Below are 25341 nucleotides of genomic sequence, written 5' to 3'. Positions count from 1 at the left end.
TAACAAACAAAGGCATCGGGTTATATAAACAAGTGTATCCCTTCATGTGAGATCTTTCCTGTTGATTGCTGCTAACAATATATGAAAATTATGTTCCAATATGTGTGAAACTGTGAAAAGTTAAGCACATCTTCATTTACTCATTAATGTCAAAGACTTTATTTAATAGAGGCAGATTATATTCTTTAGATGATGAGATACTTGAAGGCAGGGGTATAAACAACATTCAGTTTAAGTTCTTTGTAATTATTCTCCTTTTGTTAAGTACTGTCTCTAGTCTGGTAAATGAATATGAAGTAGAGATACTAAATTATCATGCATTCAGTTACGGGGCCTCCCAGCTAAAGGTTTTTGATGATAGGCTAAAAGCCTCTACTAAGCCGGGCGTGGTGGCGCACGCTTGTACTCCCCGCGCTTGGGAGGCTGAGACAGGAGGATCGCGCAGGTTCGAAGCCAGCCTCAGCTTCTTAGAGAGGCTCTCAGCAACTTAGTGAGGCCCTGTTTCCAAAGAAAGTATAAAATAGGTCTGGGAGTATAGCCCGGAGGTAGAAAGCCCCTGGGTTCCACCCTGAGTGCATCCAAAACAATAAAAATAAAAATAAAATAAAAGCCTCTACTATTTTTTAAAAAGACTCCCATAAGAGATCTGGAGCTATCTGCGGGCATAAGTGCATATAGTCAAGCTGGAAATCCAGAATTTTCTCATTTCCAGAGTGCTTTGATACCTAGCATATTGCCAAGGCTTTGGGAAAATCAGAATTAAATTGGGGATCTCAAGTGCTTTTGTGGTTGTGGGGGAGATAAAAGGGAGAGACTGGGTCCAGACATCCTCTAGAATGATTTTCCTGGTGGGTTGCTAGAGTATAGGCTCTCTGGAGGCAGGGTCTTTGTTTTGTTCACTGCTTGCCACATGGTAAGAACTCAATAAATATTGTCCAAGTGAATGAACAGAGACATGAACCAATTTGTTCAGCCAATAAATGTGGGACATGTAAAGGAAAGAGACAATGTTTAGGTAAATGTTTAGGAACGCTCTACAAAAGGTCTTCTGTTTGGCTGTGAGGAAAAAGGAATTATTTTACTACCTCAAGTAGAAACCTGTCTCTCTGGTCATTAATAAATTCATGGATCGTCATTTTTGTGTCTGCACCTGCAAAGAACATGAAAATAGACTTGTGTTTAGTGCATTAGCTCCAAAGACACTGCTTGAAATAAAAGTTGTTATAATAAAAGCTATTACATTAGTGAGGTCCTTTGCAACTCAGTGAGACCCTGTTTCAAAATAAAGAATAAAAAATAGGGCTGGGGGTGTCACTCAGAGGCAGAATGCTCCTGGCTTCCATCCCCAGTACCACAATAAATAAATAAGTAAATAAACAAATATAAAAGCTATTACAAATAGTATATATTTGGATTTTATTTTTTAAAATAAAACTATAACTTCCAACATGCTTTTTCCTAAATTCTCAAAAAACGAGTTCATAATAGTAACTGCCACTTATTTTGTGTCTAATCATATTCTTGGAACATTATTAAACACTATAAATATATCACTTAATCCTATCAACAACCCAAATAAGGTATCTTTTACATCCCATCTTGTCCGTGTCCTGAAGCCTAGAGGTATCAACATTCTTGTCCTGGACCACACAGCTAAGGAGTGGCAGAGATGGAGGCACATCACCTAAGCCTATGTTGCACCAAATAACACTGAATGCTTTAAATCTCAATGCTTGGCCAATCTAGACATAAAACTGTAGTTCTTGGGCAAAATATTTTTGAGAGTCAGGCGCAATGGTAGACACCTATAATCCCAGTTCTTGGGAAAGGCTGAGACAGGAGAATCACAGGTTTGAGGCTAGTCTCAAAAACTTTGCAAGACTTTGTTTCAAAATAAATCAATAAAAAGGGCTGGGGGGAGATTATAGCTCAGAGATAGAAGCCCCTGGGTTCAATCTTCTATAACAACAACAAAAGTTTAAAAAATGGTTTGAGGGACCACAAATCTAATTTAGAACAGGCCAGGAAAAGATGGCCACTTGTTTTCTCATGCAGCAAAACAAATAGAAAATAGCAAAATAAATTTCCCTTTGGGATTTCTTTGTTTTGGAAAATGATAACATATGCCACATTTCAATACTGTTTGCTTTGTGAAAAACCAACAAAACATGGTATGGAATAGGGTCTCTCTATAACCATGTAAATAGCAATAGAAATAAAATAATATTTCCCAAGTGATTGGTGAGACTGGTGGTACCAGCTGGTCTCCATCTCCTCTTGGCCACCTTCCTCCTCTGCTTGACCTGGCGGGGGAACAGGTCACCTCCTCACCCTCTTCTCCCTGGTTTCCTCATCTCTCCAAGGAGGATACTAATTGTGGTAGATTACATAATTGGCCCCAAATATCTGCTGCTCTTCCCTGTGAGAGGATGACCCCTCTCTCTGTCCACTGGGTGTCCGGCTTGCCCATCAGCTAGCGTTGATCATGGAGTGGACATATATGTGATCTATGTGGCTTCCCGGCAGAGCCTTTGGGACCAACACCCATTTCTCTCTTCTTCCCTTTCCTGTAACCCCACCAACAACTCAGACAGTGACGGCTCCTGCTGCAGAAGATACGGGGGAAAGTATCAAACTTGAAAACTGAAGGAGAATTACGCCTCCAGAATTGGAAACCACTCAAATTTAGGTTATGACCAAATTATAAATTAGCCCAAGTAGGTATATTGACCCTATTTCATAATGACGTTGGGAGGAGGACATGGGGCAACAGATTATGTAATATGTGGTAGCCTCTTAATAATTATTAGCTGCTATTATTTAAAACAATGCAATTGGCATGAGTAATCATTCACTTTTATGAGGCCCATAATAAAGGCCATCATGAGTATTATAGTCATTAATAAATCTTCATTGGGAGGTAACAAGCCACAAGCTTTGGAGTCAGACAGGCCTTGATTTAGATTCTGCAGCCACTTAGAGATTTGGGGTAAATTCAACCTCACTAAGCCGTTTTCATCAGATCCAAAGAGGAGGCAAGAATATCTAACAGAATTTTGTCAATCATCACATAAAGTCCACTTCAGAATAATCAGTACTTAGTACACAGTTATTAACTTTAAAAAAGATTTTAAGTTGGTGCATTATTATTACATACAATAGGAACACAGAGAGGTGGTATTCTGCCTCTCATCCCCTCCAGCCACGTGCCGCTCCACCCAGTACCTGCTGGGGAAAGCAAGGCAGCTGTGCCAGACACGCCCAGACTCGAGGGCCTACGTGGCCCAGAAAAGGCCCTGTAAGCGTCTCTATGGAACAGCAAGCAACAAGACCCAGAACATAATTTGATCAATTTCATTTCCCAGTACCTCCCAATTCCTTCCTCGCTTCCCTTAACTTTATATAATGGAAATCGCCAACATTCATGAAAGTCAAGAGCCATCTCATACCTGCCACCGACTTCAATATTAACATTCTGACATTCTTGTCTATGGCCACCATTCTTCAGTTTTCCCCTCGCTGCAATATTTTATCATTTTCTCTCTAAATCCCTTAGTATGTAGCATCTTGAGACAAAACAGTTCTAAACCATAACCATGATGCCACCCTAGCAAAACTCCTTAGTGTGGTATCATAGCCAGCCTGGGTGAAATTTTCCCAGTCGTTTTAAAAAACAGTTATTATTATTATTTCTTTGCGGTACTAGGGATGGAACACAGGGGCATTCTACCTCTGAGCTACACCCCCAGCACTATTTTTTGTTCTTTATTTTGAAACAGGGCCTCACTGAGTTGCAAAGGGCCTCACTAGGTAGCTGAGGCTGTCTACGAACCGTGATCCTTCTGCCTCAGCCTCCCAAATACTGGGATTACAAGTGTGCGTAACCAAGCCCAGTTTAAAAACAGTTATCTTAAAAATTAAAGTAAGTTGAGTATGGTGGCATATGCTTGTAATCCCAGTGCTGGGAGGTTGAGACAGGAGGATCGCAGGTTCGCGGCCAGCTTCAGCTACTTAGTGAGGCTTGCACAACTTAATGAGACCTTGATTCAAAATAAAGAATAAAAAGTAGGGCTGAGGGTCCCCTTGGAGGGTGGTAGAATACCCCTGGGTTCAATCTCTAGTACTGAAAAATTTTAAACAAAGATTAACTTGGGGGCACTGTTCCTAGAGTGTCCTTTTCATCTGTAACCACTACTTTTTCTTTGATGCCATTCATTTGTTTAAGAAACCAGGTCAATTTCTTAAACAAATTGACCTGGCATATTGCATTCTCCTGATCTTACTTATCATGGTGCTCAGTACCTCAGATATGCTTGATTTGATTCAGGCTCAATTCCCTCAAATATTTTTATTGCGTTTTATTTTGGTACCAGGGGTTGAACCCAGGGACATTCTACCGCTGAGCTATACCCCTTGCCCTTTTTATTTCTTATTTTGACACAGGGTCTCACTAAGTCGCTGAGGTTGGCCTTGAGCCTTCGTTCCACCTGTCTCACCCTCCTAGTGCTGGGATTACAGGTGTGCGTCACCACAATTGGCTTGGCTTGCACTTACTCTTAACAGATCAGGAACAGCTCCATTAAACAGCGATGGTATAGAAAGGGACCGTCTGCAAAGTCGTACCTCCTAGTTATCTCAGAGCTAGAGAAGTGACAAGGACTTTTGAAGTCGGCTGCTCTATGTAAAACTCTTTATAAAACACATCACATGTCATTTTTAAGTACTGAGCATTTTTAATTTCCTTCTAAGCAATTTCTCAAATTGAGGCAAACATTCTACCTGACCAAAATGTGTTTCTTCTTCTGGTTGTTTGATGCGCAAAAAGGAGAAAGTTTAAAAGTAAGAAACAGTTACTGGGTGGGAAATAAGGCTTTGGATACAAAAATTACTTTAAAAGAAGTGTGAGAAAAAGTAAAATCAGGATAGGCATGGGCTGAAAGCATCCCTCAGCCAGCTAGTACCACGGTGAGCCTTCCATAACCATCCTGTTATCCTTGGTCTCAAAATCAGTATCAAAAACTCTCTGGTACAGGATATAGATTCCTACTACAAAAAGATAATTATATTTTATCAAACAATATTCTGAGCTTCTCTATTTCCAGGCTTTGTAACACAGAACTCAGCTGGAAGCCTTCTATGAAACTCTATAGATCTGACACTGTTATAGGGCTTGCTTACGATTTGCCAACTAAAAGCAAAAATAATCTAAAATTCAGTATTATAGAGCCAATGGATAAGAAAATGGAATATTTGTTAGAATCCAAGTGCTAACCTTTGGTCATTTTTAATGATACTCACTTATTCCCAATCCCTTTCTTTTTCCTTATAAATGATTATTTTTTGACAGCACATATACATAGATTTAGGTAGGAGATTTTGTTAAATGCCCTTGTGGTGCCTAATACCTAATCCAAGACTTTGACTTGAATTAACTTATAGTAGTATCTAATCCATCTTTGCTGAGAAGATTAACAGTAAATAACAGAAAATTACTGACTCTGTAGGCTAAAATTATTTTCACATCTTTTGTAATCCACCTTATTTTCACAGCTTGACTAACAAGTACAGGCAACTAGTAGTTAAATTTGCCCTTCCTCAAATAATTCAAAATGATAACTGTAGGCCTGTCATTCATGAGAAATTATAATTTGTTGTATTCTGACATTGCCACTAGATAAAACATTAACAACTAAAGTTTTTCTAAAGTTCTCAATACAATAAAGGAGACACAATTTAAGACTGTTTAAATGGTTTACTGTGAAATTCCAATAATTCTCATTTTACATGCACAATTAGACCTTTAAAATGAGGCCATTGCCCAAAGATCACATGTCATTTTAAACACTCTTCATTGAACGGAGTTTGCCACTCTGCAGCCCTGAACACTGAGACCCAGATTGAGCGCAAATGCCCCGGAGCTGGGTGTGGTCACCCACCTCGCTTGCCACCTGTCATTCCTGCTTTTGCACACAATCCCATACACATCTGTAAGGTTTTCTAAATCACTTACCATGCCTTCCTCTTCCTACATTAATTACTGAATTCAAAGACATTTCCTAAGCCAGGTGTGATGGCGCACACTTGTAATCCCCGCGCTTGGGAGGCTGAGACAGGAGGATCACACAGGTCCGAAGCCAGCCTCGGCTACTTAGTGAGGCTCCCAGCAACTTAGTGAGACCCTGTTTCCAAATAAAATAGAAAATAGGTCTGGGAGTATAGCCTGGAGGTAGAAAGCCTCTGTATTCCACCCACAGTACCACACACAAAAAAAATTAAACAAAGACATTTATAAGGGGTTTTCTTGTTCTCTGAGGCTTTTTTTTTTTTTAACCTCACAATTTTGGAAAGTGCATGTGCTTTGGGAGCCAGAGGAGATAAAAAAATTTTAAGTTCCACAGCAAGTCCGGGCTTAAAATTATTATTTTAAAAAATTAGAAAGCATTAATTTTGGAGAAAGATTTTATGACTATCATCAGTCACTTTAACTTGATTATCTTCAAACAGTTTTCTATCTCATTTATAAGCACTTCTTGATCTGATAAGTAGGAAATACTCAGGACATTTTTGATAACCAGATTGCCTTCTTTCATAGAACAATTATCATCTTACAGTATCTGAACATGTTGTCTTCAGAGTTTATTAAAACCAGGTATGTTTTTGCGGCAACTGGCAAGCTTATTTAATGCTACTGGCTTCCTGATTCTGAATATCTGAGTTCTACAGCCTGAGCAACGAAGGCTTCTCCATCATTAGAAAGTTTCTCATTCGGGAGGCTGAGACCGGAGGATCGCGGTTTGCAGACAGCCTCAGCTACTTAGTGAGGCCCTCTGCAACTCAGTGAGACCCAGTTTCAAAATAAAGAATAAAAACAGGGCATGGGGTGTAGCTAGAAGGTCGAATGCCCCTGGGTTCCATCCCCACACCCGCAAAAAAAAAAAAAAAAAAAAAAATTCTGTATTTCAAAATCCAAGAATGGTGGTGCATGCCTGCAATTCCAGATTCTTGGAAGATTGAGATAGGAGGGTCATAGGTTCAAGGCCAGTCTCAGCAACTTAGTGAGACCCTGTTTCAAAATAAAATAAAATAAGGGCTGGGGTATAACTCAGTGGCAAAGTATTTACCTTGCATGTGTGAGGCCCTGAGTTCAATTTTTAGTACTGCAAAAACAATCAACAACACCACCACCACCAACAACAACACACACACACACACACACACACACACACACACACACACACACACTCACGTCTCTATATTTTTGTACCTAACACTGAGTATGAGTGGACAGAGCCATAACCTTTATATTTTACCTACCTTTGCCAACTTCAATAACGTAATATCTTGGCAGTGACTATCTTCCTGAGAGCCATGAAAATGAGCAACAGCCTTCTTGGAAAAGTATATTTCCTCATTAAAGTAGATTTCCTCTCCACTCACAACCCCATCATTCTAAGATAGTATATTTTGTTTCTCTCACCTCCAGATAAGCCCTCAGACCTGACGTGAACAGTAAACATTCAAAACACTGTTTTTTTGTTTGTTTGTTTGTATGGGGTTTTTTGGTGGTACTGGGGTTCCTGGAAACCCTTCTACCTCCGGGTTACACTCCCAGACCTATTTTATATATTTTTTAAATTTGGAAACAGGGTCTCTTAAGCCAGCAAGGCTGGCTTTGTTTTTTTTTTTTTTTTTTGTTTGTTTTTTTAAAGAAAGGCAGAATGCCACGTGCAGCGCCTCATTTGGATGTGTCTGGCATCTTGGAAGCTTGGCTCCCCTACATTCTCCTACAAATGGACCTTGAGAGCTTGTCTGGAGGTTCTAGCAGGGGAGTGCAGCTACTCGTACACCCTTGACCGAAGACCGGTCCTGGTCCTCCTCTATTTGGGAAAGGTCATCCTCTTCTACGGAGCGCGCAGCTTCGGGAGGGACGCACATGGAACGGTGAGGGAGGAAGGGGACACCCGCCTAGCCAGCCAGATCAGCCGAATCAACCCTGGCGATCAATGGGGTGACAGATGTCGCAGCCAGATCGCCCTCAAATCCACGAGGCTGGCTTTGAACCAGCGCGATCCTCCTGTCTCCACCTCCCAAGCGCGGGGATTACAAGTGTGCGCCACCACACCCGGCCAAAACACTGTTCTTAAGCAAGGGGTAACTTTGACTCACCTTCTGTCAACCTGAGAATCAGCATTGGATCTAACCCATACTTTTCAAAGGAGCTGGTCCCTGTCTCAGCATGAAAAACGAGTTGACCCAGGTGGGACCGACTCTTCATGCGGGAAGAAAATGTCGACTTCTGGTGGACTTTCATGCTACGGTTCAAAACTTTTTCCTGCCCAAGTGGAAAAGTGGAAAAGAATTTTTAATGTACTTAAGTAATCTCATATTAAGATAGTGACCATATACAAAAATGCCATTTGTAATAAATGACACTGGCATTAAATAAGTGACCCCAAGTTCTTATCGTTAAAGAAACTGATATGGTTTTTGTTTTCTTCCTCCAGAACATGGAGCAAAAATATTTTTAAAAGTTAACTTTTATTGAGCCAGGTGTGGTGGCCCAGGCCTGTAATCCCTGTACTCAGGAGGCTGAGACAGGAGGAGCACAGGTTCAAGGCCAGCCTCAGCAATTTAGTGAGACCTTCAACAACTTAGCAATGCCATTTATTAAAATAAAAATAGCTGGGTGTGGTGGTGCACGCTTGTAATCCCAGCACTTGGGAGGCTGAGACAGGAGGATCGCACAGGTTGGAAGCCAGCCTCAGCTTCTTAGAGAGGCTCTCAGCAACTTAGTGAGACCCTATTTCCAAATAAAGTATAAAATAGGTCTGGGAGTATAGGCCCTGGGTTCCACCTCCAGTACCACCCAAAATAAATAAATAAATAAATAAATAAATAAATAAATAAATAAATAATAAAAATAAGTAAAAAGGGCTAGTGGTATAGTTTAGAGGTAGAATGCCCCTGGGTCCAATCCCCAGTACAAAAAAAGAAAAAGGAAAAGAAATGAACCTTTATTTAACTGTACCTCCCAAATGGGAAACTGAAAAATGTCCTTCTGGCTTTATTTTTTATCTTGCCCAGAATGCAGGTAAAAGCTGGAAATTCCAAGGGTTGGTTCTAACAAAATTGAAAACTTGAGGGGAAATACACCTCCGCAGAGGATGGTTTTTAAAAAATTAGGTTTCTGATCTCATTAGCCTTGTCAATTTAATTCTGGATGAAGTTCAACAAAACTATATAACCCATGCGGAAAAACCATCACACCGCTGGGTCACTTGTTGAGCATTTCTAGATATTTTCTTCATTTTAATCAGGGTAATGAACGTGCTGTAGTCCATGTGTGCTCTGGAGGAAAGAAGGTAAATCTCCTGAAATGTGGACCAAGCCAAGTAGGTTAAGACCATATGCCTAGTGACCGCAAAGCATAGTGGGAATGCTGGCCTTGTGACTTATCTAGCTTTATACCTAATGATTCTGTGTGTGTGTGTGTGTGTGTGTGTGTGTGTGTGTGTGTGTGTGTGTGTGTTACTAGGGATTGAACCCAGAGGCGTTCTACCTCTGAGATACATCCCCAGCCCTATTTATCTTTTATTTTGAAACAGGGTCTCACTAAGTTGTTGAGGGTCTTGCTAAGTTGCTGAAGCTGGGTTTAAACCTGTGACCTTCTATCTTAGCCCCCCACGTACTGGGATTTCAGGTGTTCACTACTGTGCCTGGCTTATACTAAATAATTCTAAAATAACATTCTCTCCTCCACCTGTATCCCTCCCTTCCTTCCCTCCCATCTCCTTGATACATACATTGTCTCATCCATATCAGCTTGATTCATTCTTGAAGACTGGCTCTTGTCGTCTCAGTGAAGCCCTCCCCCAACACCATATTCTTTCTTTCTTTTCACCAATGAAGGTGGAGCCGCCTTTCCGTCTCCTTTATGCGCCTCTGTTGCTGCAGTCCAGCAACTCTAAAACGGCATTTATTGTTAAGACTGCACTGCTCTTTTGGGCATGACAAATGATGTATGCGATCCCATCTATGGAAGCTAGATTCCAATTTTAGGAATGTAAAAGCATGATAGAATGTGGTGTTGAATCAGTGAAGCAGGGTAGGTGGTAACTGTCATACCGGATTGTAATGCACGTCGCTAGCCACGAGATGGCGATCTTTGCAGGTCCTGGCCGCGGCTACATGTTCTGCCATTAGCCCTCACCTGGTCTGCTCAGAACTGTGTGGGCCACACACCTTGCCTCTGACCCTGACACTCTCCATTTTCATCCGTAAACATCCATAACAGCGACGAATAAAAAGATATGACTAGAACCTCAACTGGGGTTGTGACGTTAGTAAAAACCTTACCTTTTTCTTTTCTGCGATTTCATTTTCTTTGTAAAGAAAGAGATCCTTGAAAAAGATCTTATATGGCTTGTCCTTTTTGACTGCATCATTCTTTCCTTTATCTGAAAGAAAGATGAAATTAAGGCAGGAAAGAAAAAGGAAAAGGAAAAAGACAGAAAGAAAAAAAAAAGAAGGGGAGAGAGGCAGGCTGACTTGTTATTCTTCCTCTGTTGATCAGAAGTTAAGGCTCCCAGCAGCAGGGGCGGAGGGTAGAGTGTGTGGGGTCCAGGGCCCTCTGAGAAGCGGGGGTGCAGCTAGACGTTGCCTCGCTTGGAGGCGTGGGGCTTGGGTGTCCCAGGCAAGAGCACCTCTGTTTCCCATGGCACCAAGAACAGTGTTTAGTGCTTCATAGTGAATGAGTTAATAAAATAAAAAGGTCCTTAGCAGAATAGTGGGTCTTATTTTGAACCACGAAAACATTCTTTCTTCCCACCAAATCTGTAGCAAGGCACAGAGCCATTGCCCTCAGAGAGAGCTTCAGTGAAAACTAGAGGAAAAAAAGAAAGAAGGAAGGAATAAAAGAAAGAAAGAAAGTAGAAGAGATGCTAGTGAGTGCCAGTGAGGATGTACAGAAACTGGGTCCTTGAACCCTGCAGGGAAAATGCAACGTGGTGCATCCACTTTGGAACATGATATGGTGTTTCCTTAAAAAGTTGAGCATAGAAAGGAAACTGTCAAGAACCTCAATCGAGAGCCAACCTAATGGGAAAAGATTTTTGCCTATAGATTCCATCCCTAGTTCCACACACAAAAAATTAAAACTTAAAAAGTGAGATCAGGAATATTGGGAGCTGGGAGTTGACACCTTAAATCAGAAAAAGGGGAAGGAGGCCTGCGGATACATCCTCCACTCCAGAGCCCATAGGAACATCTCCATTCTTCCTAAGAGGCAGAGGGCCTGTGAAGAGACTGATTCTGGTCCCAAATCGCAAGGATCATTCTGGCTCCCTCTCTCCAGGAATTCTGGCTTACATAATTCAGAGCATCAGCGCTGGAATATTTAACCCCCCAACCCAAGTGCTTGTAATGTACAGACAGGGCTAACAATTAGTGGCCTGGAGACTAAATGCTACCTGAGAAATGGTCATTTGCCCCGGAGACTCAGCTGAAGATATGGGCGTGGCTGGGATTTTAGAAACCCCCAACACATTGGGGTTTTTATGATAGAAGATGGTGGAATGGAAGCGTCCTGGTAACCGCCTATTCCCATCTTTCCACCAGCATTCTCACTGCTGGGAGCCAAACCCCTGACACACACACACACACGTTAGAGAAAGAAAGATTTATTTGCTTATGCATCTGGAGATCTCTCTCTCTCTCTCTCTCTCTCTCTCTCTCTCTCTCTCTCTCTCTCTCTCTCTCTCTCTCTCTCCTCTCTCCCTCTCTCCCTCTCTCTCGTCTATTTATGCTGGCTGCCAAGCAGGAGCTGGGGCTACAGGTCTTCAGGGCACGATGGAGGGGGACAGATAAAGCAAAGGAAGGAAGGGGAGGGACATATATAGACCCTGAAGCCACATCTCCAGGAACCCAGGTTCCTGCTCGAGAGCACGAGGTCCAAAAGACATTTACTTTCAAACTCCAACGACCCTGATGCTGAAGGAGGGATTCCCCCATCCTAAACAACACAAGATGGCTGAACTCATGGTGCCCTACGCTGGACAGGTGGGATGGGGGCCAGGTTATTAGCCATATTTACAGCCAGGGGAGAGGACACTGCTTACCGTGCAGAGTCGCGGGGGACTACACTCGGGAGCAGAGAGACATAGCAGCGTGGAGGCAGGCTTTGGGGTGACAAGGGGATGGTGTGTCCCCAGGTTCCCTCAGGAGGGTCAGTCAGCCAGTTTGTGTGAATAATACTGAGGGCTAGCCAGAAAGTGAAACCCATTAGGGTAAGACTTAAGAGGAGGGCAGAGGAACTAGCCGGGCGGGGAGTCTCCTTCTAGGTAGGATTCATATCGGGCAAGAGCAGGACAACTTACGGTTAGATCTTTGGGTCTAACCACAAATGACCCCTGATGGGCTCAAAGACGTCAAGGAAGCACAGGACATTCTCGTCTTTGTCACGTGGGGAGTGGAGACAGCTGAGGGCAGGTCCATGAGGTGAGGCTTGGGCTCCAGGACAGCAGAACATGGAGGGGCAGGGCTAGCAGGCTGGAGCCCAGCAAGAGGCGACAGAGGCTGCGACCCAAAGATGCCTGGGGCTGGGTGGCTAGCATCCTGCAATTTTATGTGAGGACAGGGCCTAGATTACACATGATTTCTGTACAGGTCTGCGAGAGTGCTGGGAAATGAGATCAGACTTTGAACGGGTGGACTTAGAAAGCCTGCTGCGCTCCCCAATGCCGGTAAGCATCATCCAGGGCCGAGCGAACCACAGGCCGAGGAAGGGAGAGCTTGCCCTTTCTTTTCCTCCTCACTGAGCTGGAACATCTCATCTCGTCTTCTCTTGTGCCCTGACTGGGACTGACACCATCAGCTCTCCTGGTTCTCTGACTTGCGGGACACTGAGGGGGTGGGCTGAACAATTTTAAGTGGAGTGGTAGGATGGTCTTCATTGATGAGGTGACATTCAAGGGAGTCGAGGGAGTTAATCAGGTAAGTGTCTGGGGAGGAGTGGTCTTGCCTATGAGAACAGTCAGTGCAAAGGCCCCGAGGCAGGATCATGTCTGAGGTGTTTTTGAGAAAGAGGAAGGAGGCCGGTGGAGCTGGAAGAGGAATGAATGGACAGGGGGTGGGTGCAACAGAGAGTCAGATCCCCTGGTGCCTGTGGACAGTCTTGAAGAGTGTGGTATTGACTCAGTAAAAGGGACAATCATTGCCGGGTGTGGTGGCGCACGCTTATAATCCCCGCGCTTGGGAGGCGGAGACAGGAGGATCGCGCAGGTTTGAAGCCAGCCGTGCTGGTGTAAGAGACCCTGTTTCAAAAATATAAAATAGGACTGGGAGTGTAGCCCGGAGGAAGAAGGGCTTCCAGGAACCCCAGTACCACCAAAAAATAAAAAAGTAAAAAAAAATAAATAAAATTAAAAAAAAAAAAGGGACAATCATGCCGGGCGTGGTGGCGCATGTTTGTAATCTCTGCACTTGGGAGGCTGAGACAGGAGAAACACACAGGTTCAAACCCAGCCTTAGCTACTTAGTGAGGCTCTCAGCAACTTAGTGAGACCCTGTTTCCAAATAAAATATAAAATAGGGCCAGGGGTATAGCCCGGAGGTAGAAAGCCCCTGGGTTCCACCCCCAGTATCACCAAAAAAAAAAGGTGGTGGTGGTGGGAGAATCTCATTGGAGGACTCTTAACAGAGAAGTGGGTGGTCTGACCTACCTGGATGAGGCAGTCAAGGCTGAAGCCTGGGTAATCTGGTAAGAGGTGATGGTGGCTCAGACAAGCATGGTGGGAAGGGAAATGTTCAAAGTGCTTTGTCTGCTGGGCATCGTGGCACACGCCTGTAATCCCAGTACTTGGGAGTCTGAGACAGGAGGATCGCCAAGTTGAAAGCTGGTCTCAGCAACTTAGTGAGATCCTATTTCTAAATTAAAAAAAAAAAATAGGGCTGGGGGTATGGCCCAGAGATAGAATGTCTCTGGATTCCATCTCCAGTACCACAAATAGAAGAAGAAGAAGAAAAAAGTTTGGTCCTGGATACATTTTGAAGGCAGCACCAACAGCACTTCCTAATGGATTGTATACGGAGTGTCTTCCTTGAGCACTCGTTTCTCCCTTTCTCTTTCTTTCCTTCTTCCATTTGTTTGTCTTTTTTTGTATTGCGTGTGGACATGCTCTTATTTTTCTTACCATATATGGAATATCTGCCAATATTAATATTCTTTTAGAAAGTATGACTTTTCTTGATGACGGTCGCACCAGGCCAGCCTTGAACTTGTAATCCTCCTACCTCAGCCTCCCGAGTAGCTGGATCATAGGTATGCACCACTGCACCCAGCCACAAAGCATGACTTTTAATGACTTTATCATAAGGCTTTGCTCCCACGTAAACCCCCAGCATCAAGTCTGGCATGTAAGAGACCATCAAAACTGCAGAATTAAAACTGAATAAAATAATGTTAAGAGATATTAAGGAAGACTTAAATGGAAATAGGGATTAAGTCATGTTCCTGGATGGAAAGACATCATTTCATAAAGATGTGAATTTTTCTATAAGTGATCAATAGATTCATAGTAATGCAGAGACTCAGCCCAATGGGGTTACTGTTCTTTAGAAAACAGAACCTGATAGGTACATTCTTAAATTTACAAGGAGAGCAGAGACACTGGAATAGTGGGAACTCTTCTGAAGAACAGGGAAAGGGGAATTGCTCTGCTACCCCTCGGGACTCTTTGTGGATCTACGGTAATGGGAAAGACAAGTTTACTAATAGAATAAAACAGAAATCTCAGAAACATATCCACGCATGGGAAAAATAGAGACTGCTGCAGATACAATCGGAACGCCCGGCGGCGGGCTGCTTGCACGGCTGCCTGCGCGGCTGCCTGCCTATTACCGCAGCAAGATAATTCGGGACTGAAAACGCACCCAGGACCTCATCTTAAGCAGCGAGCAGCACCCACGTCAGAATTCTGCGTGCTCACCAGCGACTGGACCACAACAGCCAGAGACTCCCACGGAAGCCTGAACCAAGGAAGCCAGGTACCTGAATGCGTCTAGGGAAAGTGCGGGTCCTAGCATGCGCCTCAGCCCCAACACCAGCACTGGCCCAAGCCTTAGAACCCAGCACTCTCCTAGCGTACCTTGTCTGCGTCCCGGTCCCGTTAGTAGTCAGTGCCTGCGCCACTGCCACCCCTAAATCGGAGCCTGCCTGTGTGTCTAGCTCCCGCCACCTTGCCAGAGCCTGCCTTCCAGGCTGCGAAAGCTCTGTGTGCCCCGGAAATCTCCTTGGGGCACCCCCAGCTTCTACGTCCCATGGGAGGCAGAGACCATTGCTGGACACCGTGCACTGCCTGTACACCTGGAACCTTGAGCACCTATCCTGCACCCCTGGCCCACCGCTGGGAGTTCCCACCTGCCCGGTAGTCTGATGCTTAGTTCTAATCCAGAACACAGCTCAATACACCTTGGAAGAGCATACCAGCAGCAATAGGCAGCTGCATCCACTCACACCTGGGTCCAGTCATAGCAGCGCACCCAGCCTGCACTCTTGGAATAGGCAGAACTCCAGCAGTAAGTGTGGGCATCCAGGAACCAGCATCCATTTGCCCAGGGTACATCTTGGGACCACACCGGCTAGCCCAGCTGGAATTTCCAGAGACAGAGCAAAATCCATCGAGTCACAATATCTGCACAGGACCTCAGGGGGAGGTTCCAATTATACTTTGGTCATCCTCCACCCCTGCTGTAGGGAAGCATAAGCAGGAGTCTAGGGTGGTGAGTGCAGAGGGGCTGACTACAGGTTGGAATTTCGCAGAACCTGTGAATTGTACAGAATCAAATAACAGTGAAACCAGACATCCGGACACATAAACCTAAAGCAGTTAAAGGAGAGAAAGGTGTCCAAACACCCAGAGTGTCCTAAGAAGATAAAAATAGAGTACAAAGAAAACTAAGAGACATTGGATGGCATTCTGAAAGCTACCAAAGCAATCAGATACGCACATATTATATGGACCTGACCCCATATGCGTAAATAAGTAGGACTGTTTGTTTTACTTTTAATGTGGATGTTTTGTTTTATTTTGCTTTTACAGTGCTTTTTTTTTTGGTATGGTTATTGCTGTTTTATTTTTTTTTCTTAACCCACACTTCTTTAACTTGTATATATATATATATATATATATATATATATATATATATATATACATATATGATAGTTTACCTTATTTTCTGACTTCACACAGCTGCTAGTTCCTTTTATTTTATTCTTGTTCTTTTTTCCTCTTTCTTCCTTTTTCCCTCCTTTTTTCATTCTCCTCCTTTGATTGGTTTTTCCTTTCTTTTTCTTGGATTACACAATTGTCTTGGTATCTTGTGTGGATTTTTTTTTTATGTTTGTCTGCTCCTTCCATCACCCCTATTTACAAACCTTCCCACACTAACCTACATACTTTTTTCCCCAAAAACTTTTCCCCACAATATACCTCCTGGTTTAATACTCAAAGTATTTCTTATATCCATAATTACTCTACTAACGACAAGAGTCCTACTAGTTAACTCTCTCTCATTCCTAGCAAGATATTACCTTATCATACTTAAAGTCTTTCTCAACCTAAACATATCCTTTACCTAATCTGACTCCTTTACCAATCACCCCAGCTCCTCCCACATCACCCACCCTCAACACTGGAAAGGCTCTGCTGACTTGCCAATACCCCTAATCTCCTAATATTAAGATTAGACTAAGCATAATACTCACGAAAAACAGGACAGAGAACGCTATAAATATGACAACCAGGAATTATGAAGAGACAGCAGAAATCACAAATACTGACTTACTAGAAATGCAAGAAGGGGAGTTCAGAATCTTGATGTTCAATATGATGAAAGGATGTAAAACAAGTATAGAGGAGGTTAAAGGTGAATTAGAAACACTAAAAAAGAATCAGAAAGAGGTCTGGAATGAAATGAAAGAGGCAATAAGTGAAATAAAGACAGCAATAGATAGAAATTCTGGAAGATTAGATGAAATGGAAAACAAAATATTAATATTAGAAGACAGTACATCCCAAACCGAAAACACAGCCAGCGATATACAGAAATCTTTACAGCAACAAAACCTAAACATCCAGCAATTATGGGATAATATGAAGCATCCTAATTTACGGATAATAGGCATTGAGGAAGGGATAGAGGTACAGACCAAGGGCATCTGTAATATCTTCAAGGAAATAATCTCAGAGAATTTTCCAAATATGGAAAGAGACTTGGACCTTCAAGTCCAGGAGGCATACAGAACTCCACTGAGACAGGACCAAAGAAAGACCACTCCACGCCACATAATAACCAAAATGACCAACATAGAGGCTAAGGAAGGAATCTTAAAAGCAGTGAGAACAAAAGGACGGGTGACATATAGAGGCAAAACAATAAGAATCACCCCAGACTATACAACCCAGGTCATGAATGCTAGGAGAGACTGGTATGACGTGATTCAGACCCTGGAAGAAAATAACTTCCAACCAAAGCTCATCTGTCCAGCAAAACTACTATTCAAGATCAATGGTGAAACCAAAGTCTTTCAGAATAAACAGAATCTCAAAAAATTCATGAATTCAAAGCCAACACTAGAGAAAATTCTTAAAGAAATAATCCATAAGGAAGAAAAAAGAAGCAGACTTCAGAATCAGAGAAGAGAGGAAATTAATAAGTGGGCCATTTAAGTAAAGAAGAAAGGTCACACCACCCAAGAGTAGACAGAACACAAAATGGCAGAAAACAAAAATCATATTTCAATAATATCTCTTAATGTCAAAGGACTTAACTCACCAATCAATAGACATAGACTGGCAATGTGCATTAGGAAACATAATCCAAATATATGCTGTCTGCAAGAAACTCACCTCACAGCCAAAGACATTCACAGGCTGAAGGTGAAAGGATGGAAAAAGATATACCATGCCACCAGTGACCAAAAAAGAGCAGGGGTAGCAACCCTGATATCCAACAAAACAGACTTTAAACTAAAACACATCAAAAGAGACAAATCAGGGCACCTCCTTTTATTAAAAGGAACAATACACCAAGAAGATATAATGATAGTAAATATTTATGCCCCAAATGTGGGTGCAACCACATTTGTAAAACAAACTCTTCTGGACATAAGATCCCAAGGAGACCCAAATACAATAATTATGGGAGACTTTAATACGCCTCTCACACCACTGGATCAATCTTCAAGGCAAAAGATGAGTAAAGACACTTTAGAACTAAAGGAAACCATAAGCCAAATTGACCTAATAGACATTTTCAGATTATTTCAACCAGGAACTACAAAATACACTTTCTTCTCAGCAGCCCATGGAACCTTCTCCAAAATAGATCACATCCTGGGACACAAAGAAAATACCAGCAAATTCAAAAAATGTAATATAATTCCTTGCATCTTTTCAGACCACAACGGAATAAAAGTAGAAATCAACAACTGGAAACTCGAAAGAAAGTATTCAAATTCATGGAGAATGAATGATACACTATTGAATGACGAATGGGTAAGAGCAGAAATTAGGGAAGAAATAAAGAAATTTATGGAAACAAACGAAAACAGAGACACAACCTACCAAAATCTATAGGACACCATGAAGGCAGTACTAAGAGGAAAGTTTATTGCATTGAGTGCCCACATAAAAAGGACGGAGAACCACCAAATAAAGAACCTAATGACACAACTCAAGGATCTAGAAATTCTGCAACAGTCTATTCCCAAACCCAGCAGAAGGCAAGAAATCATCAAAATTAGAGCAGAAATAAATGAAATAGAGAACAAACAAACAATTCAAAGAATCAATAAAACAAAAAGTTGGTTCTTTGAAAAGATTAATAGAATTGATAAACCCCTGGCCAACCTAACCAAAAGAAAAAGAGAATCAACTCAAATGATCAAAATTAGAAATGAAAAAGGAGATATCACCACAGATAGTGAAGAAATTCAAAAGATTATCAGAAACTACTTTAAAAATTTATACTCCAATAGACTTGAAAACCTGGAAGAAATTGATAGATTTCTAAGCACAGTTAACCTTCCTACACTCAGCCAAGAGGACACAGCAAGCCTAAACCAACCAATAACAACCAAAGAAATAGAAACGGCAATAAAAATTCTTCCACCAAAGAAAAGCCCAGGCCCAGATGGGTTTCCAGCAGAATTCTACAAAACCTTCAGTGAACAACTAATACCAATACTACACAACATGTTCCGGGAAATTGAAAGAGATGGAACTCTCCCAAATTCCTTCTATGAGACCAGTATCACATTAATCCCCAAACCAAATAAAGACACCTTAAGAAAGGAAAACTACAGACCAATATCCTTAATGAACATAGATGCAAAAATTCTAAACAAAATACTAGCTATACGCATCCAAAACTATATCAAGAGAATAATACATCATGACCAAGTCGGTTTCATCCCAGAAAAACAAGGCTGGTTCAACATACGCAAATCAATACATGTTATTCACCACATAAATAGGACCAAGAACAAAAACCACATCATCATAGCAATAGATGCTGAAAAAGCATTCGACAAAATCCAACACCCATTTATGTTAAAAACACTGCAAAAAATTGGGATAGAAGGAAAGTACTTCAACATCATTAAGGCAATATACTGCAAACCCAAAGCCAACATTATATTGAATGGGGAAAAACTGCAAGAATTTCCACTACAGTCAGGAACAAGACAAGGATACCCACTATCACCACTCCTTTTCAATATAGTCCTTGAGACTCTTGCTGCAGCAATCAGACAAGAGAAGGAAATCAAAGGAATTTACATAGGAAGAGAGGAATTAAAATTATCCTTATTCGCAGATGACATGATCCTTTATCTGGAAGACCCAAAGAACTCAACCAAAAGACTTCTGGAGCTGATTGACAAATTCAGCAAAGTCTCAGGATACAAAATCAACCTAAAGAAATCAATGGCTTTTCTTTACGCCAACAACGAATCCACAATGAAAGAAACAAAGAAAACAATTCCATTCACTATAACCTCAAAACCAATAAAATACCTAGGAATAAACCTAACCCAAGATGTAAAAGACCTCTACAACAAAAACTATACAACATTAAAGAAAGAAATTGAAGAAGACCTTGGAAGATGGAAAGATATCCCGTGCTCATGGATAGGCAGAATAAATATTATCAAAATGGCCATTCTGCCAAAACTGATCTATAGGTTTAATGCAATTCCCATTAAAATACCAGTGACATTCTTCAGAGACCTAGAAAAATCAATCATAAACTTCATATGGAGAAAGAAAAGACCTAGAATAGCCAAAGTAATTCTCAACAATAAGAAACATGCAGGAGGCATTACAATCCCAGACTTCAAACTATACTATAGAGCAATAGTAGTAAAAACAGCATGGTACTGGCACAAAAACAGATATACTGACCAGTGGGTTAGAATAGAAGATACAGAAACAAACCCACACATCTTTAGTCAATTAATCTTTGACAAAGGGGCCAAACACATACGCTGGAGAAAAGACAGCCTTTTCAACAAGTGGTGCTGGGAGAACTGGCTAACCATTTGTAAAAAGATGAATCTAAACCCCTATATCTCACCAAACACAGGAATCAACTCAAGATGGATCAAAGACTTAAAAATTAGACCTGAGACTGTGAAGTTAGTAGAGGAGAGCATAGGTGTAACACTACAACATATTGGCACAGGCAGTAACTTTCTCAACAAAACCTCCAAAGCTCAGGAAATTAAAGCAAAAATAAACAAGTGGGATAACATCAAACTAAAAAGTTTCTTCTCATCAAAGGAAACTATCAATAACCTAAAGAGGAAGTCTACAGAATGGGAAAGGATCTTTACTAGCCACCATTCTGATAGGGGGCTAATATCCAGAGTATACAAAGAGCTCAAAAGACTCTACACTAGCAAAACAAACAACCCAATCAAGAAATGGGCAAATGAACTAAATAGACACTTCACAAAAGAAGAGATACAAAGGGCCAATAGATACATGAAAAGATGTTCTTCATCACTGGCCATCAGGGAGATGCAAATCAAAACTACACTGAGATTCCATCTAACCCCAGTCAGAGTGGCAAGCATAAGAAATCAAATAACAACAAATGCTGGCGAGGATGTGGGGAAAGAGGAACTCTTTTACACTGTTGGTGGGAATGCAAACTAGTTCAACCACTATGGAGATCTGTGTCGAGATTCCTAAGAAAGGTGGGAATAGATCCACCATATGATCCAGCTCTACCACTCCTAGGTATCTTTCCAAAGGAGTTGAATTCAGAGAAATACAGCAACATATGCATACCTATGTTCATAGCAGCACAATTTGTAATAGCCAAAATATGGAACCAACCCAGATCTCCATCAACAGATGAATGGGTAGCAAAACTGTGGGAAATACACACAATGGAATTCTATTCAGCCATAAAGAAGAACAAAATTATATCATTTGCAAGCAGATGGAAAGCCCTGGAGAACATTATGTTAAGTGAGATCAGCCAAGCACAGAAGGAGAAGATACATATGTTTCCTCTAATATGCCCAAACTAGGAAACACAAAGGATACCAGTGGGACTCCAGATATTGAAGGGGAAATACTAGCTAAGTTTGAATGGAAAGATAGGAGAGGAGGAAGGCCGATCTTGATTAATGAGGGTCTACACCTGAACATGTGTAAAATTATGAATAAGACATGGTTAACCTGGACAACCATTGGTGGGGGGGGGAGAGAAAACGGGGGCGGAGGGGGAGAGGGCACCAAATACAGTGTAAATGTATACTATTTATGTTCAATAAAAAATTGTTAAAAGAAAAAAAATACAAATTGTCAAAAAATGAATAAATAAATACAAATTGTCCTCCTGAGTAGAGGCTTTTAGAGAATCTTTTAGAGTATAATAAATTCATGTGGTCCAACTATCCAATCTCAGTCAAATAATTTATGAGTGAAAAAAAAATTGTTCCTTGCGTACTAATAAATTCTAATGTCTTACGTATGTATAAAGAGCCAGGAGAATGAAGACAGAAGGAAAGGAAAAACGAGGGTAGATTTTTATTAGGGTTAGTAATTCGTATTCTTTGTTATGACAAATAATTGAATTATTTAATGATAAGAAACTCCAGATTTAGAGATTTAGCTAGATTAGATTATCTATTATATTATTATTTAGCTAGATTAGCTAGATTAGATAATCTAATCTAGCTAAATGTGAGGTTTATTTGTTTATTTATTTTGTGGAACTGGGGATTGAACGCAGGGGCATTCTGCCTCCGAGCTACACCCCCAGCCCTATTTTTTTTATTCTTTATTATTGAAACAGGGTCTCACCAAGTTGCGGAGGGTCTCACTAAATAGCTGAAGCTGGCCACGAAGCTGCAACCCTCCTGTCTCAGCCTCCCCAGTACTGGAATTACAAGTGTGCTCCACCAAGCCCTGATGAGGTTTTGTTTTTTTTAATTAAAAGCTACAACAGCATATTCTCAGTGGGGAGTTTACCAACTTTACATCTTGGCTCACTGAGTATCATTCTCCTTACTCTTCTAATCCACCGTGGGGCCCCACAGTACTAGGCACAAAGCAAGAATTCATCAATTGATTTCTTTTTACCTGAAGAATTCGGCAAAAAATGTGATGACATTTTGTCTCCTGGACCTGTCCAGAGAAAAGGCAAAAAATTTTTTACAAATTCTGTAAACACTGTGCAAAGAGGCTAAATTTAATCGCCAGTGACTCCCAAACGACATTTCTGGCTTTATAAGCGGTGCAGTCATGAACTCTGACCCCGAGGTTCCAATTCCAGAAACTTACCCGGGGAAAATAGTGAGATGACCAGGCAAAAAAGCATGAGCAGCGTCACGCAATACACAAGAAGTTGATTAACTATGTAATGACCAAAAAGGAGTTGCCACATGGCCCGTGGAAAGTGAACTACCGCCGCTATTTACCTTTCCACTCTGTAAGAAAAACCAAACGATGTCAAAAGAGAAGAAATAGCGTGGTTTCAAAAATGCATAAAAGCTGGGCATGGTGGTGCACGCTTGTACTCCTAGGACTTGGGAGGCTGAGACAGGAAGATTATAGTCGTTTGAAACAGTGAGACCCTGTTTCAAAATAAAGAATAAAAAATAAAGAATGAAAAATAAAGAATGAAAAATAGGGCTGGGGGTATAGCACTGAGGTAAAATGTCCCTGGGTTCAATCCCCAGTACCAATTAAAAAAAAAAAATGCATACAAGCCTGGTGTGGTGGCGCACACCTATAATCCCAGTACTTGGGAGACTAACACAGGAGAATCTCCAAGTTTGAGACCACCCGAAGCAACCTAGTAAGACTCTCAGCCTAGTAAGACCCTGTTTCAAAACAAAACCAAACAAATAAAAAGGGCTGGGGGTATATCTCAGAGGTAGAGCACCCCTGGGTTCAATCCCCAGTACAAAAGAACATATACTAACTCCCGAGTGCTGTTTGAAAAGTTATTCACCTCTGATTTGGTAAATCACTCCTTACATTCTCATTAGTTTGGGATTAGGTTTTGATGATTGAGGTACGCATCTTAGCTGTAAAATTTAAAAAATTGCTAAAATAACAATAACTCAGTTATCAAGACATAACATGCTAATGCAATATTTATTTTACCTTATTTTTTGCGGTACTGGGAGTAGAACTCAGGGGCATTCTACCTCCGAGCTACACACCCGGCTCTACTTTTTATTCTTTATTTTTAAACAGGGTCTCACTGAGTTGCAAAGGGCCTAAGTAACTGAGGCTATCTACAAACTGAGATCCTCCTGCCTCAGCCTCCCAAATGCTGGGATTACAAGCGTGCGCCACCATGTCTGGCTTGCAATATTTTTAAAAATTCTAAATTAATGCGATTAAAAAATCTATGATAAATGCTATAGTTTGGAGTTTCATTATCTATCATGCAGGCCTCTGTGTTAAGTTGGTTGCCAGAGTGGTACTCTTGGGCAATAGTGAAACCTTTAAGATGCGGGGCTTAGTGAGAGGTCTTTAGACCACTGGAGATGTGCCTTAGAAGGAGATCGTGGGACCCGGGTCCTTTCCTCTTCCTCTCTTTTTTCCTCCTGGCCGTGAGGTGAACAGTTCTGTTCTGCCATCTACTGCCATAACGACGAGTTGCCTCACCACGAAAGCAATGGGGTCAACCGACTGTGGACTGGAACTTTCGCAACTCAAGTAAAAATAAGCCTTTTGTCTTTATAAATTGACTGTCCCAGGTATTTTGTAGTAGGGGTGGAAAGCTGACTGATACACTGAACAAAATATCAGAAGCTTAAGTACAGACAGGATCTGACTCTGTATGTGTACGACCAAGTGCCAAACTGGTCTCATCTGATCTCAGCCCACAATTGTCTTCATTTAAGATTTTTGATATTGTGTCCATCATCGCTATTTTGCATTAATTTTTGTCATTTGAAATAGTGAAATTTACATCTTGCTTATTTTGACTAGTGAGGATCTGCCTCCCCCTTAAATTTTGTGCTTCCCTTGCTTCCTCTAATTCTTGCTCTGATTTCTATACTCTTTGGGTGTCATCTGAATTTTCCAGTGAGCCTTTGTAACTTTTGTAATGAGAAAATTATAAAGATATAGTCATTTTGGGGGGAAAAAAGGATACTCAGAAGTTCATACAAAAAGGTGTGTCCATGCTGGGTACAGTGGCGCACACCCATAATCCCAACTACTCAGGAGGCTGAGGCAGGAGGACTGTAAGACTAAGGCCAGCCTGGGCAACTCAGCAAAACCCAATTTCAAAATAAAAATTTTAAAGGGCTAGGGATGTGGCTCAGTGGTACAGCACTTGGGGTTAATACCCAGCACTGTGGGGTGGGGGAGAGGAGAGCCCATGAGAGAAACAATGAAATAATACAACGCATGCTACTTGGGGCTGCCCACTTAAACTTATGACTCACTAGTGGAAGTAGGGAGAATTTTCATATATATATATTTATATATTTATATATATATTCATATATTTCATATATACACATATTTGATACTGGGGATTGATCTCGGGGTCATTCGACCTCTGAGCTATTCCTCTAGAGGTCCTGGGAGTGAAGCCCAGGGGCTTTCTACCTCCGGGCTATTCTCCCAGACCTATTTTATATTTTATTTGGAAACAGAGTCTCACTAGGTTGCTGAGAGCCTCACTAAGTAGCTGAGGCTGGCTTCGAACCTGCACAATCCTCCTGTTTCAGCCTCCCAAGCGCTGGGATAACAAGCGTGCGCCACCACGCCCGGCTGAGCCTTTTGCTTTTACTGAGGGTTT

The 25341-nt window shown here is 41.6% G+C and overlaps 1 protein-coding gene across 1 annotated transcript in view; it reads right to left on the bottom strand.

The window, feature by feature from the left end:
• CCDC38 (coiled-coil domain containing 38) overlaps positions 1-12085 on the bottom strand; it is a gene marked incomplete at both ends in the record, with an annotated part of 44330 nt that extends 32245 nt beyond the window's left edge. The window contains 4 exons of the mRNA XM_080704817.1: positions 1086-1150; positions 8167-8332; positions 10357-10457; positions 12049-12085. Coding sequence (XP_080560943.1) covers positions 1086-1150; positions 8167-8332; positions 10357-10457; positions 12049-12085 — 369 coding nt within the window. The remainder of the gene's footprint in view (positions 1-1085; positions 1151-8166; positions 8333-10356; positions 10458-12048) is intronic.
• Positions 12086-25341: the final 13256 nt, after the last annotated feature.

Source organism: Muscardinus avellanarius (assembly GCF_963383645.1).
Source record: "Muscardinus avellanarius genome assembly, chromosome: 11".
Taxonomy (NCBI): domain Eukaryota; kingdom Metazoa; phylum Chordata; class Mammalia; order Rodentia; family Gliridae; genus Muscardinus; species Muscardinus avellanarius.
The sequence above is the reverse complement of the archived record's forward strand: the minus strand, read 5'-3'. Positions and strand labels throughout refer to the sequence as shown.